The 16,904-nt window shown below is 36.0% G+C and overlaps 1 protein-coding gene across 1 annotated transcript in view; it reads left to right on the forward strand.

Moving 5' to 3' along the window:
* The window catches only part of LOC111625954 (non-symbiotic hemoglobin 1-like), a 31,064-nt gene extending 15,062 nt beyond the window's left edge, over window positions 1-16,002 (forward strand). The window contains exons 2-3 of the mRNA XM_023369218.1: window positions 14,779-15,004; window positions 15,552-16,002. Of these exons, the coding sequence (XP_023224986.1) occupies window positions 14,779-15,004; window positions 15,552-15,704 (379 nt within the window). The 3' untranslated portion in view covers window positions 15,705-16,002. The remainder of the gene's footprint in view (window positions 1-14,778; window positions 15,005-15,551) is intronic.
* Window positions 16,003-16,904: the final 902 nt, after the last annotated feature.

Below are 16,904 nucleotides of genomic sequence, written 5' to 3' on the forward strand. Positions count from 1 at the left end.
TTGTCATGTAATAAATAATAAATATATAACAGAAATTTATTAGTTTTTATTACTAGCATTGTACGTAACATTCTAACAAAAATACCAAAATGTAAAATTGGCCGATTATCAAAACCGATTAATCGGCTAAGTGGCCGATACGGCCGATTACCGATTACTTACCGATTAATCGGTGCATCCTTAGTTATGGACCGTTGAACCATTCTAGTGTTATAAAAGTTAAAATCAATATCATTCGTATTAATAATATCTTCTACTTGTAGCGTATTAACAGAAAACACGTACTGTACTTACCTTATATACTCCAAAACTTATTTGTTTATGATTCATAAAAACAAAGACGAAGGATTTATGTCTTATCGAATATCGTTTGAGTATCGTCCCAACCGAGCCAACTCTCCAAATGAATGATTCTGCTCAAAGTCTGTAAACGTTTCCTATGGAACCGCCATATTAGGTCCGTAGTTCCGAGCTCACGGTGTAGACTTCGCGCTACGTACACTATGTGCAGTAAACCGCACGTTCCTTCCAGTCCGAGCCACGAAATTCCTTTTATAATTTCAAATAGAGTATTTCATTTAAAGGTTACTCTGACATATAATTAAAGGCTTTAACTAAATAGGTTTCAAAATAAAAAGCTATGTCAACGGTTCGCGTAATAAAGTACGACGATAAATTTATTTAGTTTTAAAATGCAAAATTAGAGAAGAAATTTGGAGATATTTCTTAAAATAAGAATACTGTATATTTACTTTTCTATATTCACGCGCATTTTTGCATTACACAAATTGTAAACAGGAGCTCGGAGTAGGCATTTTTATAAATTAAAATTAGACGAAGAGAAAAGAAAACCATTTTCACAAATACCAGTAGTAAAGTTGCATTGTGACGATAGAAGTGTCATTTTGATGTCACCGGTAGCAGTGTGATACTCTCTGTTACCTCTATTGTAGTATTTGAGATATTAGTTTCAAGAATTTTCGAGACAAGAAGCTCTTTTATGATATACACATTCTCACAAACTTTATATATTATGGAAAGTAAACCTTCAAAAGTGTTTGCAAGAGATAATAAGAAGGTTCCTAAATGAGGCAAGTTACGCGTATAAACTAAATTTAATTATAATTATCTTTATAGAGAATTATATAAGCGTATCAATAAAAAGTTTATTTACTGTTTATATAATGATAAAATGATTATTAAGCAACACAATTATTCAATAGAATGTGCAATTTGTTACATTACTCTTAATTATTATGAAATATTAATTTAAATGACTGAAAATTTTAATTTCAATTACTATATTTTAATTTAAATTTTAAAGTATCTTTTCAGTCCACAAACAACAAATTATAACATTATTCTGTTTACTAAATGTGTTATTCTAATGTTTCTGTTATTCTGTTTAATAAGTTACACAACGTTGTTACACAACCTGTCCGAAAACTAAACCTTTAGCACAAACAGTCTATAGAGTAGTACCGATCTGAGAACCATGCTTTAATGTAATTTAAACAAGGTTAATGATGCGTACCGAAAACATTTTATGAAAAGTGTTTAATATTAAAGCAGTTTGTATACTGGATTTTTGTTTTCATCAAACAACTTAAAATATTTAGAGAAATCTCTATTAGTAACCCGATACTGTATTTTCCAATTTCGCTAAAACTTTTACTTCAAAAAATGCACTNCGACAGGCGGGACCTTCCTACCGGGAGGACTTTCCGAAGGAATCCGACCCCAATATAAGTGTTACTAACGCCAAGTAAACGGGAAAATTGCAAAATTTGGCCGGATGGCCGAGCGCTCTGGGGGACCCGCGATCGAGTCCGGACGGACGAAGAATTCCCCAGGAATTTTTCGGGGGGTGGTGACAATGTTTTACCAAAGCTCAATTTTGAGAGCGGAGACAAGTTTTATGTTAAAAAAAAGAAAGTTGTAAATGCCAATAAGCGGGAAAATTTTCGTAAAGTCCGATTTCACTCCAGATACGACAGATAACTCCTCGACCTTTAACCCCCGAATTATAATAGCATCCATCCCCTAATACCCCACTTTCACCGAAATTTCGTAAATTTTGGACTAAAGACGCGGGACTATTTCCTTTATTTTTGCCGGGGTTGATATCTAATATAACACACGGGATAGGCATTGGTTTTGTATTCTCATACAATTTTCATAAATGCGAAAAAGCCAATCCGATAACGGCAGTGGAGGGATAAGATCATGTAGTTCCTGTAATAAATATTTTTTTAATCTGAAAAAGCAATGTTTAATGTCCTAAAATATTTGTTAAAAAACCTTCTAAAATGTAAGAGGCACGTTTTTTCTTAATGTACAGTGCAGTACATTAAGAAAGTCGAGTATATTATCAAACAATAAAATGTCACCTTGGGACAAAAATCTTTAAGGCAGAATTTCTTCAATTATTCACGATAAAAATTTATTATTATTTAATTCTAATAATCCTGGTTCCTCTGTATATAATCATTAATTAATGAACCATTACTTATATTCACTCTTAAATTATCACTCTCCTGGAACTGTTAGCGGGTGGGGGACGGAACAATCTTACACCGTTGGCTGTCGAACTTTTACAATTCCGTGCTCAACACCAAACCATTAAAAAAATATATAGATATAACAAGAAATCCAACTAATTGAGATGGAAAGAAACAAACAACCATATTTGCNTTTTTAAAAAATATAACGTCGGGCGTGGCATTTTTGTATATTTACATTTACTTTATCGATACGCTTACGTTTATTAACGGTATTGGGCGGAGCGTGAAAAATAATATCCACTCCACTACCGAATGCCAGCAAAAATAGCGAAATGCTAATGGCCTACAATATTTATTCTTTTAATCACTATATCAGTGTATTTCTATTAATAGGACTTATCATACTGGTGTACAAGATTGCAGACTCACAGTTACACAGATTAAAATTGTTTTATTTTCAATTACCTGTTCAATTAATTATTTTCCTATTAATAGAAATACACTGATATAGTGATTAAAAGAATAATTTTGATTAAATTAAGGACATAGATGCATATTAATTAGCCTACAATATTTATTTAATTTATATTTTAAATGGAATAACTAAACCTATAACCTAAAACGGAAATTTGTGCTTAGAGTTTAAATAGCGTGACAAAAGATAAGCGATGAAATATAACGAATAAATATGGTATAAATGCCGAAACGTAATGATAAAATCGTCACGCCACGGCTACACTTTTAACAAACGAACCCGCACTACAATATTATTTTGTCTATCGAATTTTATATAATGTTAACGTACGCGGGCCGCGCGGTTTTCCTTTGGAATTTAACGATCGCGCCGTCATCAAATAATAACCGCGTTTGGTACAATACTTTGTCGAGAAAAGTGTCGAGTCTGCATTCGGTTTCCAGTTGCAACCGTGCAGTTTGACCGGAGGCATTTGCCATTTCCGGTTATTTCGTCGCGATATTGCTTGGGTTTGCATTCGCCTTTCCTTTAATACTTTCGTGTAAAAAAGAATATAACAGAAATGATTACGTGGAACCGGATCGATGTCGAGTCTAACCAATTAGAGTAGAGTGGGGCAATGTTAGCGGGGGTGCGGATATAATTAGTTGCGCGAATGTCGGGTTAGCCACACCAGTTAGTTTACGCGACTTAATAACAACCCGCTTGGCGGGAATAGTTTAGTTCGGGCAAAACTTATTTTTCGTCTTTCCTATATAATATTTCGATTGTCTACGTACTGTAGTACATTTCATAATTATATATAAACTGTTTTAAAGTAAATCATTCTTTAGATATTTCTGTAAACTCGTTTCTCGGTCGCATTACGGTGGACTAAACGTTTAGAAATGATCTGTGTCTAGATGGCAGTATCTGTTTTTGAAAAGAATGATTTTGCGGGGCAAATGCTGGCGCGCAATCGTGGGAAAAAAGTGCGCGTGCAAACTTCAACCCCGATGATGTCATTGTTTTCGAATTGGAGTATCGATTGTTTCAGAATTTATAAGGACAAAACTCAAAGAAAAATATGTACTCCGAAGATAACGGCAACTGTAAACCGGAGGCTTGCGCCGGGCGATTTTAGGCGTAGTGTAGCGAACGACTTAGACGTTACAGAGGCTGCTCCGCTACAGAGATCGAGAAAAGGGTTTGGCGTTGCGAAACTAGGACGGTTCGCAGCGTAGCGACTTTCTACGGACTTACACGCAAAGACCTAAGATTAGCTTTTGAATATACTCAGAAGCAGCCACAAAGTTCAACCACCGAACCGTTGCTCTTTTTAATGCGTTCGAGACTTATTATGCAGAAGCACGAAACCGCTGGCTAGTAATAACCCGGGAAGAGTTAACTCACAATTCCAGGTAGCAGAATTATTTGGCACCGCATAATGTAGGTAGGTGCACTTCGGTGGACAAAACCGTCGAAGCTTTTGAGACGCGTGGGATTGTGCCTGTGGACTCTGGAGTGTTGAGAAATGAGGATTCTTCATCTTATGCAGTAATAGATAAGCACGTTGATACAGAAAGACAAATATCTGCAGTAGCGGAGAGAGGGATCGATAAAGAAGCCTCATCATCTAAAGAAATAGATGCAGTTCCATCTACGTCTAGACCCAACGATTTCAATCTGTCTGCCCTGCGGAAATGCTCCCAAAAGAAAAGGTTACCGCAACAAAGAAGGAGGAAAGAAAAAATTTCAAAATAAGGAATTGGCCTTATAAGAATACTTTAGAGTCAAAAGCAAAAGATACATTTCTCAACCACTTACCTTCGGTAGTAACGTAAACCGCATAAAACACCTCATTTCGCCGAGGAAAACGTTTAATAATCGACTGGTTCTACGAGTCATCCTCGAACGTTAAATTACATTCTATCGTTAAAATATATCATTCTAACAAAATTTCCAATACAATAAATTTAAATACGAATAAAAGAAGACCAAACAATTTTTAAAAAATGAACGATACGTTCGTCTTTTTAAAAATTAATTTGGTCTTTAAATCAAATTAATAATGAAAGATGAAACATAAAATATAATTATAATAAATGTGTTAATGTATATCGAGAAGCCAAAAATGAAAATGCGATACGGCTTCCTTTGTCCGAAGGTCAATCTATATGTTTTAATTTTTTCTCCACTATATATTTCCACGCTGATAGTAATTCTTCGGCTTTCTGGCTTACAGACACCAGTCCATTATCCCGCTTCTGTATATTTCTAACTTATCCACGGCCAACGTCTCCATTTTACAATTGAGTCTTTCACCCGCGCCGCGGTGGACAACACCGCGCAACACCGTTCTTTTTCGATATTGTATTTATGTTCTGTTAAGGCGTACTTGGAGATTTCCTTTTGTGACTTCGATGCATTCTTTTTTGACTTCCAATTGTTCGTTTTGACACGGAATTCTAGACTCTCGCTCGTTCTTGGTTTTTGTTTGTCATTTCTAAGAAAAGAGCGCCCACCATTTACAGACTTCTCGGTTTACGATGAACCGGTTAACGTAGTGTACGGGCTTATCATTTATGGGTACAGTACGTTCGTAAAGTCAAACGAGTTAAACGCGTTAGTAACGAATCGTTCGAAAAGTAGTAGTCTCGCTCAGTGCGCGTGCTCTGCGGTGACGACGTTTCGAACGAAACTCTAACGAAGCTCACGAAGGAAAGAGTTTGTTCACTTCGTTAAGAAAATGGCATCCGACGGTATCGATGTTTCTAATTCTATTCGAGTGTTTAAACCAGGCATGGCCAACATACGGCCCGCTTGCCAGACCCGGCCCGTCTAATGAATTTATGTGGCCCGCGATAATCTTTCAAGTATTGAAATCCGAATAGCTCGATGAAAAATTCTGACGCCTAAAAAAAGGTCAACAACTCACCGCGCGTTTAGAGTTAATTAACCCTCCATTACAAATCTCTTAAGACAGCGTAGAACGTTGATAATGCATGATAATGTGAAAAATGTATCTGTAATCTCTATCTACAATTCAGTCTCTACGGGGTGACACCGCAACCAGATCTCGCACCGCCTCAAAATCTTCTTAGAGGCAGCCTCTGGTTCGACCCGTGGAAAGAGTTTTCTTTCCAATCCGACCCGGGGGCAAAAACGGTTGGCCACCCCTGGTTTAAACTGTGAATTAAAAGATGAAATGATAGAAATAACTGTCCACCCGAAGCAATGTAAGAAGAATATTTCGGATAAGGCCGCACTAGCAACCTTCGTATCTTCGGTTTTAGAAACAGCCATTTAGTTGTAAACGAGTCGTTCGAAAAGTCTAACGAAATAAGAATAACGATGACGTCATTCTCGTTTGACTCGTTCGACTTTACTAACGTACCCTAAAACGTCCTCTCGAATTCGGCCCGGTTTTTCTTAAATTCAGTGACCGAACGGAATACTCGACCGTTAAAAGCACCGAACCCAGCCGGGGACGATGATTTAGGCTCGGAAGAAGCCCTCATTTTAAAAAATGCGATAACTAATCGCATCTTTCTAAATACTGTAATTCACGATTTTGTTATTTTTTATACGATGTAATGATTTTGATATTGTATTGGTCGATAACAAAACTAGCAAAACGTTATCCTTAATTAATTTGAAAATCATACGCCTACGTAAGGGAGGTACCGGTACTTACCATTTTTTGTTAGTAGACTATAAGTAGAAGAAACAGCTAATACCAACCTTACCGACTTTACCCGTTATTAAACTAAGTATCTCTAATTCGTCCGTTTCTATTATTAAATAAATTATCAAAATGTCAATTATAATTATATACGTTAATTTTATCAAATTTCGAAATGCTAAATGTATGTTTTAATCACGAATAATAAAAGTTGATTATAATTTTAAAAAGAATATTCCTAAAATCGAGATGTCGCCACGTATTAGACGACGATGGCGTAAATTAAACCAAATTATAAGATCATTCCATTTAATTATTATCAGATTTCGTTTAAAGACGGAAAGTTGTCTAATGTAAGCTTTATTTGATAATTTCAATTTGAAACGGATAGATTAGTTTTGTTTTATCTGTCATGTTGCCACCTTTTCAAAATTGCTGACTCGGACATTTTAAAATTACGATGTTATACTTAGAAATAAAAAAATTCGGTTTTTATTGTGAGTAGAAAATAAATATTTTTTTATTAGAAGGTACACGATATATTATTAAAGTAATACAATAATCACATGTGGCATACAAAAAATAATTAATAACTGTCCGATGTCGATATTGATTGCAAAAAGTAAGAATATTTTGTTTCGTCATAATTTCGCAATCTACCCGAAAATTGAATTTAAAAACCGGCCTGTTGGCAATACTATTATCTGTTATGGATAAGGATGCACCGATAAGTAAAATGGCCGATTACCGATTACCGATTAATCGGCCATGCATTATCGGCCGATACCGATTAATCGGCCGATTAGTGTTAATAATTTATTGCATTAATAGTGTGAGATCCTGGAGTTAATTATACAGTTAATTATAATGTGGTAAAAACCCATTTTTCTCCACCTGGTATTTCCATCTCCCTCGGGTCAGGTAAACAAGAGACGATCGAATATCCTCACAAAATCAACTGTTTCTAAAATAAATCTCAACACCTAATTGTTGACGCATGTTTAAAAAGCTGAAGTGTTTCTGTGTTTAACAGAAACAAAATATATTTCTTTAACCGCTTACATTTGGACAGCAACTACAAACAATTCTCCTTTCTTAAGTGTAACAGCTCACTGGTTGAAGGATGATTTTCAGCAGGAAAGAGCTGTTTTGCAAATTGTTTCCTTTGAAGGTTCCCACACAGCTACAGGAATCAGTGAACAGTTAAAAATTGTTCTTGAACAGTATGAGTTGACAAGTGATAAGATATTCTTAGTACTAAGAGATTCTGCAGCAAATCTGGTAGCTGGAATTAGGAATTGCAACTTAGAAGCATTATCATACGCTGCAGCTGACACTAAACGAATGCATATTTTCTAAACAAGATGTGAAAACTATAATCACAGTTAATAGAATTATTGTCACACATTTTAATCGTTCTGCTGTAGCTGTAATCAAATTGGAAGATTTGCAAGAAAAGTTAGGTTTGCAGAAACACAAATTAATTCAAGATGTTCCTACTCGCTGGAATTCTACATACTACATGTTGGAACAGCAAAAGGCCCTTGTCACATATACTATAGATAATAAAATTCCTACGTTGAGCCCATATCAGTGGTCTCTCGTTGAAAAAATTGTTCTACTTGTAAAACCATTCAAAGAAATTACTGTGGAAAGCCAGCAAACGAGAAGCCACTTCATCTTCAATAATTCCCACAATAGAGACTCTGAAATTATTCTTATCAAAAGCAAAGATCAGTAGTTCCTTTAGTGGCATTAATACCACAACAGAAGAACTAGAAAATCCAATAAAAAAAGATTTTCAGCATATATAGAAAACAAGTCTTTATGCTTGTCATTTTTATTAGATTCAAAATGAAATTTCAAAAAGAGGATATGCTAGAGGAAATCTCAATAAGAATTAAATTCTGAAGCTTCTACTTCTGGAGGTGATCAAGATGGAGGTGAATTTCTAAGTTTTTCTGATTTATTTGATGAATTAGCTTCTGGTAAACGAAAGAATGAAGAATAGCATGTTTTTAAAAAGAAAGAAAAAAAAAAAAAAAGAGAGAGACGAACAAACGTTTCGATCAAGAATTAGAAACATATTTACATTTATCCCTAATTTGAGCAAAATAGCTATGAAATATTTAAGTGCCTCAGCATCTTCCATTGAAAGTGAAAAAATTTTCAGCACTGAAGGTAACATTTATGAGCCGGCAAAAAATAGGTTATGCCCTGAAAATGATGAAATTCTCATGTTTTTGCATTGTAAAAACAAACTGTAAAACCCTTAAATTGTAATTTAAGGGTTTTACAGTTTAAATATTAAATTTTTATTTGTTTTATATTTGTTTTGTATTTAAACTTTAAACTTATGAAACAAATAAAAATTTAATTTTTCTTCTTAACTTATTCAATACTTTTTCTTATGTAAAGTTTAAACTTTATATTATACGTTATATTATACTTATAATATGTATCAATAAAAGGAATAATTTGATTAGTAAAATTTTTTTAGTATTCAGATTGTCATGTAATAAATAATAAATATATAACAGAAATTTATTAGTTTTTATTACTAGCATTGTACGTAACATTCTAACAAAAATACCAAAATGTAAAATTGGCCGATTATCAAAACCGATTAATCGGCTAAGTGGCCGATACGGCCGATTACCGATTACTTACCGATTAATCGGTGCATCCTTAGTTATGGACCGTTGAACCATTCTAGTGTTATAAAAGTTAAAATCAATATCATTCGTATTAATAATATCTTCTACTTGTAGCGTATTAACAGAAAACACGTACTGTACTTACCTTATATACTCCAAAACTTATTTGTTTATGATTCATAAAAACAAAGACGAAGGATTTATGTCTTATCGAATATCGTTTGAGTATCGTCCCAACCGAGCCAACTCTCCAAATGAATGATTCTGCTCAAAGTCTGTAAACGTTTCCTATGGAACCGCCATATTAGGTCCGTAGTTCCGAGCTCACGGTGTAGACTTCGCGCTACGTACACTATGTGCAGTAAACCGCACGTTCCTTCCAGTCCGAGCCACGAAATTCCTTTTATAATTTCAAATAGAGTATTTCATTTAAAGGTTACTCTGACATATAATTAAAGGCTTTAACTAAATAGGTTTCAAAATAAAAAGCTATGTCAACGGTTCGCGTAATAAAGTACGACGATAAATTTATTTAGTTTTAAAATGCAAAATTAGAGAAGAAATTTGGAGATATTTCTTAAAATAAGAATACTGTATATTTACTTTTCTATATTCACGCGCATTTTTGCATTACACAAATTGTAAACAGGAGCTCGGAGTAGGCATTTTTATAAATTAAAATTAGACGAAGAGAAAAGAAAACCATTTTCACAAATACCAGTAGTAAAGTTGCATTGTGACGATAGAAGTGTCATTTTGATGTCACCGGTAGCAGTGTGATACTCTCTGTTACCTCTATTGTAGTATTTGAGATATTAGTTTCAAGAATTTTCGAGACAAGAAGCTCTTTTATGATATACACATTCTCACAAACTTTATATATTATGGAAAGTAAACCTTCAAAAGTGTTTGCAAGAGATAATAAGAAGGTTCCTAAATGAGGCAAGTTACGCGTATAAACTAAATTTAATTATAATTATCTTTATAGAGAATTATATAAGCGTATCAATAAAAAGTTTATTTACTGTTTATATAATGATAAAATGATTATTAAGCAACACAATTATTCAATAGAATGTGCAATTTGTTACATTACTCTTAATTATTATGAAATATTAATTTAAATGACTGAAAGTTTTAATTTCAATTACTATATTTTAATTTAAATTTTAAAGTATCTTTTCAGTCCACAAACAACAAATTATAACATTATTCTGTTTACTAAATGTGTTATTGTAATGTTTCTGTTATTCTGTTTAATAAGTTACACAACGTTGTTACACAACCTGTCCGAAAACTAAACCTTTAGCACAAACAGTCTATAGAGTAGTACCGATCTGAGAACCATGCTTTAATGTAATTTAAACAAGGTTAATGATGCGTACCGAAAACATTTTATGAAAAGTGTTTAATATTAAAGCAGTTTGTATACTGGATTTTTGTTTTCATCTAACAACTTAAAATATTTAGAGAAATCTCTATTAGTAACCCGATACTGTATTTTCCAATTTCGCTAAAACTTTTACTTCAAAAAATGCACTGAAATACAGTATACGCAGCAAATAGCGTTATTTGTATCAAAATATAAAGTTATAAAAAAATAATAATTATAAAATATGTGGTAAATTTCAGTTGAATTTTTCCTATTGAATATATTCGAGCAATCTTGTATGACAGATGCTCCCGCTAAAGGAAAACATCAACTAGAAGATAAATACTTTTCTGTGGTCTTCTAAGCGAGTAATCATTTATTAAAACATTTATTATTATTATATTACAAATCTCACACAGCAAAAAACTTCACAATAATGATTAAACTATTATTATTATTTATTAAATATAAATAAGATGTTTTTGAATAATAATTAATTAGTGAATATTTTTTATGATAAGATCATGTAGTTCCTGTAATAAATATTTTTTTAATCTGAAAAAGCAATGTTTAATGTCCTAAAATATTTGTTAAAAAACCTTCTAAAATGTAAGAGGCACGTTTTTTCTTAATGTACAGTGCAGTACATTAAGAAAGTCGAGTATATTATCAAACAATAAAATGTCACCTTGGGACAAAAATCTTTAAGGTAGAATTTCTTCAATTATTCACGATAAAAATTTATTATTATTTAATTCTAATAATCGTTCCTCTGTATATAATCATTAATTAATGAACCATTACTTATATTAACTCTTAAATTATCACTCTCCTGGAACTGTTAGCGGGTGGGGGACGGAACAATCTTACACCGTTGGCTGTCGAACTTTTACAATTCCGTGCTCAACACCAAACCATTAAAAAAATATATAGATATAACAAGAAATCCAACTAATTGAGATGGAAAGAAACAAACAACCATATTTGCGCTAGAACCGCCGTACGCTTCTAAAGACTCAATATGGCGACTTCCGCAATGCATCACGATATCGTGTCCAGATCTTGTGTTTATAAACCTTGGTTCTGCTTGTTAGCGGTGAGGGCGCTGCCAACATTTTTCGAGAGTGGCATATACGGTCTTTAATCTGTGGACTGGCGGCACTTTTGGCGGGGTCCAAATCTTTATTGTGGCTTTAACGGATATAAAATATAACGTGGACGAATTTAAGAGACCGTTACCGCCCCAAAGCCGCACTCGATACGCCCGTCAGATTTTTAAATCGTATTGATTGTAGGTAAAACTATGGGTGGAATGACCCGCCAAATTTTGCAATTTTCCCGTTTACTTGGCGTTAGTAACACTTAAATTGGGGCCGGATTCCTTCAGAAAGTCCTCCCGGTAGGAAGGTCCCCGCCTGTCGCCTCGCCGTATACAAATACAACGAACCGAAGAATACTGTGAAAATTCGGACGCAAGTGTGAATTTTCGCACTTTGTGTACTGCGTCACATCGAAGGTGACTTTAATCGTTCGAAGAAGGACTCTCCTCACACCAGGGGATCGTTCCAGTCTCACGTAGATATAAGGTATAGAGTAACCAAAAGGTCACCGACAAGGCTAAAACAAAATCCCATACTTCCCTCAAGTCCGAGCGACGAGGAAGTCGATCTAAATGACCAAATAAGGCGATGATTTTTCCAAGGGGGTGAGACGTAGTCTGACACGATTCACCTGACGTCAATAAATCAAGGAGTTTGACAAATTTATGATGGGAAGATGTCAATTATTGGAAGGAAAGGATGACATAAACACAGCTATACGCGAGTCGAGCTGGCGATTGCATCAGATTTTCTTCCCCCATGATTCCCCTCCGAAATAAATATAAAAAGAGGTCGAATTTGCACCTCCGGGCGGACAGCCCAAGAGGATCTCTAAAGTCGGAGATCAACGGAGCGTACACCCTCTTCGGACATAGCCGAGCGGACATCCAGGGACATCAGTTCCATACTGCCATACCATCCATCGCTCCATATCGCCATCCAAGGGAACTTGGCCGATTCCAGCGCGTCCTACCAACGCCCTATACGAAGAGATCGAATCCTACGAGGTAAACCCATGCCCGAATTTTGTCTCTCTCTCTAAAACGTCCCTCTTAGAGAAGTCTGTCTCGATCTTTAGTTTAGGATAGTACGTAGATATAGAATATATTCCTTTTTTATTTACGCGTGTGTTATTTATGCTTTTTCCTTTGATATGTATAATCTCTTAGTTGTTTATTAAATATATTGTTATGGTTCAACCTGTGTAGTTATTTGGATACCTCGTCACGACATCGCGACCCCTCCCCACTCATTTTTGCCCTCCCAAGCCATCCGACAAACCGAGAGCGGGTTTTACCAACCCGTACAGATTAAGTGGGTGGAAAATTTTATAAGTAATTTTCTAATCGTTATTTCTTATTACTCTTTCGGAAAAAGTTTTTGTAGACAGTTATGTCTAGTAAAGAAAAGTCTTTTTTTATTGTTAAATAATTAATTTTCTATGTGAATTATTTTTCCTGGTAGTTATAGGCTAGTTTTTGGCGATACCCCTTAAAATTATTTGACGACTATAGTCACTGCCATACGATCGCCCTCGACGACTATAGTCGTCGGTCACTGCCGAGCGATTAAGTGGTCACTAGGGATCATCCCAGTATCCCCCTGCTACCTCACAAGACGGCGTATAACCCGACACTGTAGTCTTCGGTTCGTTGTATTTGTATAAGGCGAGGCGACAGGCGGGACCTTCCTACCGGGAGGACTTTCCGAAGGAATCCGACCCCAATATAAGTGTTACTAACGCCAAGTAAACGGGAAAATTGCAAAATTTGGCCGGATGGCCGAGCGCTCTGGGGGACCCGCGATCGAGTCCGGACGGACGAAGAATTCCCCAGGAATTTTTCGGGGGGTGGTGACAATGTTTTACCAAAGCTCAATTTTGAGAGCGGAGACAAGTTTTATGTTAAAAAAAAGAAAGTTGTAAATGCCAATAAGCGGGAAAATTTTCGTAAAGTCCGATTTCACTCCAGATACGACAGATAACTCCTCGACCTTTAACCCCCGAATTATAATAGCATCCATCCCCTAATACCCCACTTTCACCGAAATTTCGTAAATTTTGGACTAAAGACGCGGGACTATTTCCTTTATTTTTGCCGGGGTTGATATCTAATATAACACACGGGATAGGCATTGGTTTTGTATTCTCATACAATTTTCATAAATGCGAAAAAGCCAATCCGATAACGGCAGTGGAGGTTCAACGTCGGCCGGGTAAATGGAAGGAGCGATGGTCCGCGCCGACATCGGAGAGTGCGTCACGCGCCTAATTGCGTGACGTGGAGGCGGAGTTACCGGCCCCGGCGGATGGAGCAGGCGCTTTCCGTCTTAATTAGCATCAAAAACCGTTTTGACATTTGATAATTGACGAGGCGAAAACGTCCTTCTCCCCTTCTACCGTTTTCCCACAAATTTCTGTAAAAATCCAAGACGGAAAAATAAACGAAAAGTGTATTTACCGCCCAATTTATCCCATTATCAAAGGCGCAGATTATTATTTACGTAATTACCATAAATTTTCGTACGATTAATTCGGATCTCCTCTCAACTACCGTCTTTTAATACGTTTACGATTAAAACTTTGCCAATTAATTGGGTAAAAATGCGGAACCCACGTAATTATAATCTACCGTTATTAAGCTAAATTAATTTTAAAATGGGATTAAAGGTCATTTTTCCCGGTTAATATTACAGCGCAATTTAACCGTTAACAATTTTAGTAATCGGTTACCCGGGCGGAAAGATCGAATTTTGGAAACCGCCGATTGGATTTACCGCATCAAACGTATTTTATTAAGGGTACGGGAACGAATACTATCACCCGGATAAAGTTACGGGATTAAAAATTTACGCGCCTTATTCGGAAGGCGAAAAATATTCAAATATTTTACGTGTTTACGTACACGACCGTAGATGGAAAAAACTTATCGATTTACCGGCGGAGACTTTTAAAATGTTGGAAAGTTTTGGTGGTGGAGGGTTCTAACGAAGCGCTTTTGTTTTCAGTTTGTTCGAAACTCACCCCGACGTGCAAGAAGTGTTCATGCCCTTCCGAGACCTGACGCACGAGGAGTTGAGCAGAAGCACGGACCTTCGCGCTCACGCCCTGAGAGTGATGGGATTCGTACAGAAGATCGTGGCTCGCCTGGACGAACCGGAAAAGGCCGAACAGTTGCTGGGCGACTTGGGAAAGAAGCACGTCATGTACGGTGCCAAACCCGATTACGTCGACGTAAGAATACATTTGCCTTCGTTGAATGTAGCGGTAGTACTTAAGATTTTATATTATTTAATCGTTATAATTATTATACCAAAGAAACCGCCGATTTAATTAAACCACTCCCAGATATCCTTTGGCTTATCGAGTAATGATAATTCTAAGCGGCGACTTTTGGTAAATTAGCCAAATTAATCCGCATAAACATATCCGCGTTTATCGGAATCCGTCCGATACGTAGTTCGGTGACAATTACGGTTTGGATAGAGCGGGCGTAAAATTTTTATACGTAAATTTCTGTCCCGAAATATATTTTCGTCGTATTTTCGGGCAAGAGGAGCTAACGCTTCTAACCGGGAGTGGAGAACGGAGGCGGTCTCCACAAAGACTCCGGACTTTTTCTAATTCGACGGCCGTTTGGCCGTATTACGCCACTACGGTATTTAAGAAAATTCTGCCGGGTGAAACGAATAAGTTACGCAGCTATTATTTAGACCCTTAATTTAAAGAATAATTTTTTGTAAATTTAATACACTAAAAGAGACGTATGTTTAATTTTCAGCTGATCGGCCCTCAATTCGTTTACGCAGTTAAACCGTCTTTAGAAGACCATTGGACGAACGAAATCGAGGAAGCTTGGCTTCAATTATTTCGTTTCATCGCCTATTGCATGAAGGAATCCATGACGGAATGTTCTCGTCCGGCTCAACAATAAGGCGCTGGCAGACTGGGGAAAAGTCGTCCTTTATTTAAGTCCGTTGACCGCCTACTCGAAACAATTTTCGTTTTTAGCGGGTTATGTCGTCACGTGTCGTCGCGTAATTCGTGGTGTAAGCCGTCGTACGTTTTCGGTTAATAATACGGTTTATCGAAATGCGTTAAAACGTCCGAAAACGGCCAGTGCGGACGTTTAACGGCTGCGGTGCCAATTATTTACGTTATACGCGCCATTTAATATTTTTACCTGTAAAAAAAGAATTACGCCGTGGAATTTCCTTATTCTAGTTACGTGCGTGTGAAAAGCGTAATAAAATTATTTTTCAATCGCATCCGTTTCTTTGTCGTCGTTCCGGTGTTAAACGAAAGGTGTACGGTATCGCGCCGGTCGCACTAAATCTAAACTTATAAAAGCCATACGGGAAGGCGTTATACCCGAGACAAAATTCGCCGGAGAAAAGGTCAAAGGTAAAAGGAGACGTAGCTACCGAGCGGAGAATGACTTTTCGGCCTTGGCTTTCTACGGATTATTATAGAAATCCCGAAGTGGTGAAAAAATGCCATAATAGCAAAAAACGAAAGAGAGAGAGATCGAAGTGGCGGCATAAACGTCGAAAACAAAACTTCTGTAGGATGAAAGTAACGTCGGATCAAATACGCATTCTTTTCATTATCGGAATAAAAACTAGACGTATTTTTTTAATTTTCTGTATTAAAAGACGAAAAGGCAATTTAATTCTTTAATTTATATAATTATCGAACTGTTAAGACGCGGCGAATTAGAATAACGCGGAAAGAATTAATAAATCGAGCCTCTTTCGTTATCCGGAAGAAGGAAGATGGTCAATAAAAATACAATAGCGTATTTAATTCTACGGAAAGGACGAAATAAACTTGTTACATTTTTCGTTTATTTTTTGGTCCGTTACTAAAGAAGAGAATTAATCTGGCGGCCGATTAGTCGCACTTAAGTCCACGACTTATTTAAATGCCATAAACAATACTAGTTGTAGGACTATATAAAAATAATTTCTTTAAGTTTTCACCAAAATAGAAAACGGAAAAACTCCTCACGCCGTTAAGTCCAGCCTTTCCTACAGAGGAATTACGAAATTTATATACAGTACATATCTACTTACGATATTCGGCCAGGTTAAGTAAGACGGGCTAAAAATTCGCGATTATTTATAACCGGTAT

The sequence above is a fragment of the Centruroides sculpturatus genome, unplaced genomic scaffold (genome assembly GCF_000671375.1).
Source record: "Centruroides sculpturatus isolate CEXI.00-Female unplaced genomic scaffold, Cexi_2.0 scaffold22, whole genome shotgun sequence".
Lineage (NCBI taxonomy): Eukaryota > Metazoa > Arthropoda > Arachnida > Scorpiones > Buthidae > Centruroides > Centruroides sculpturatus.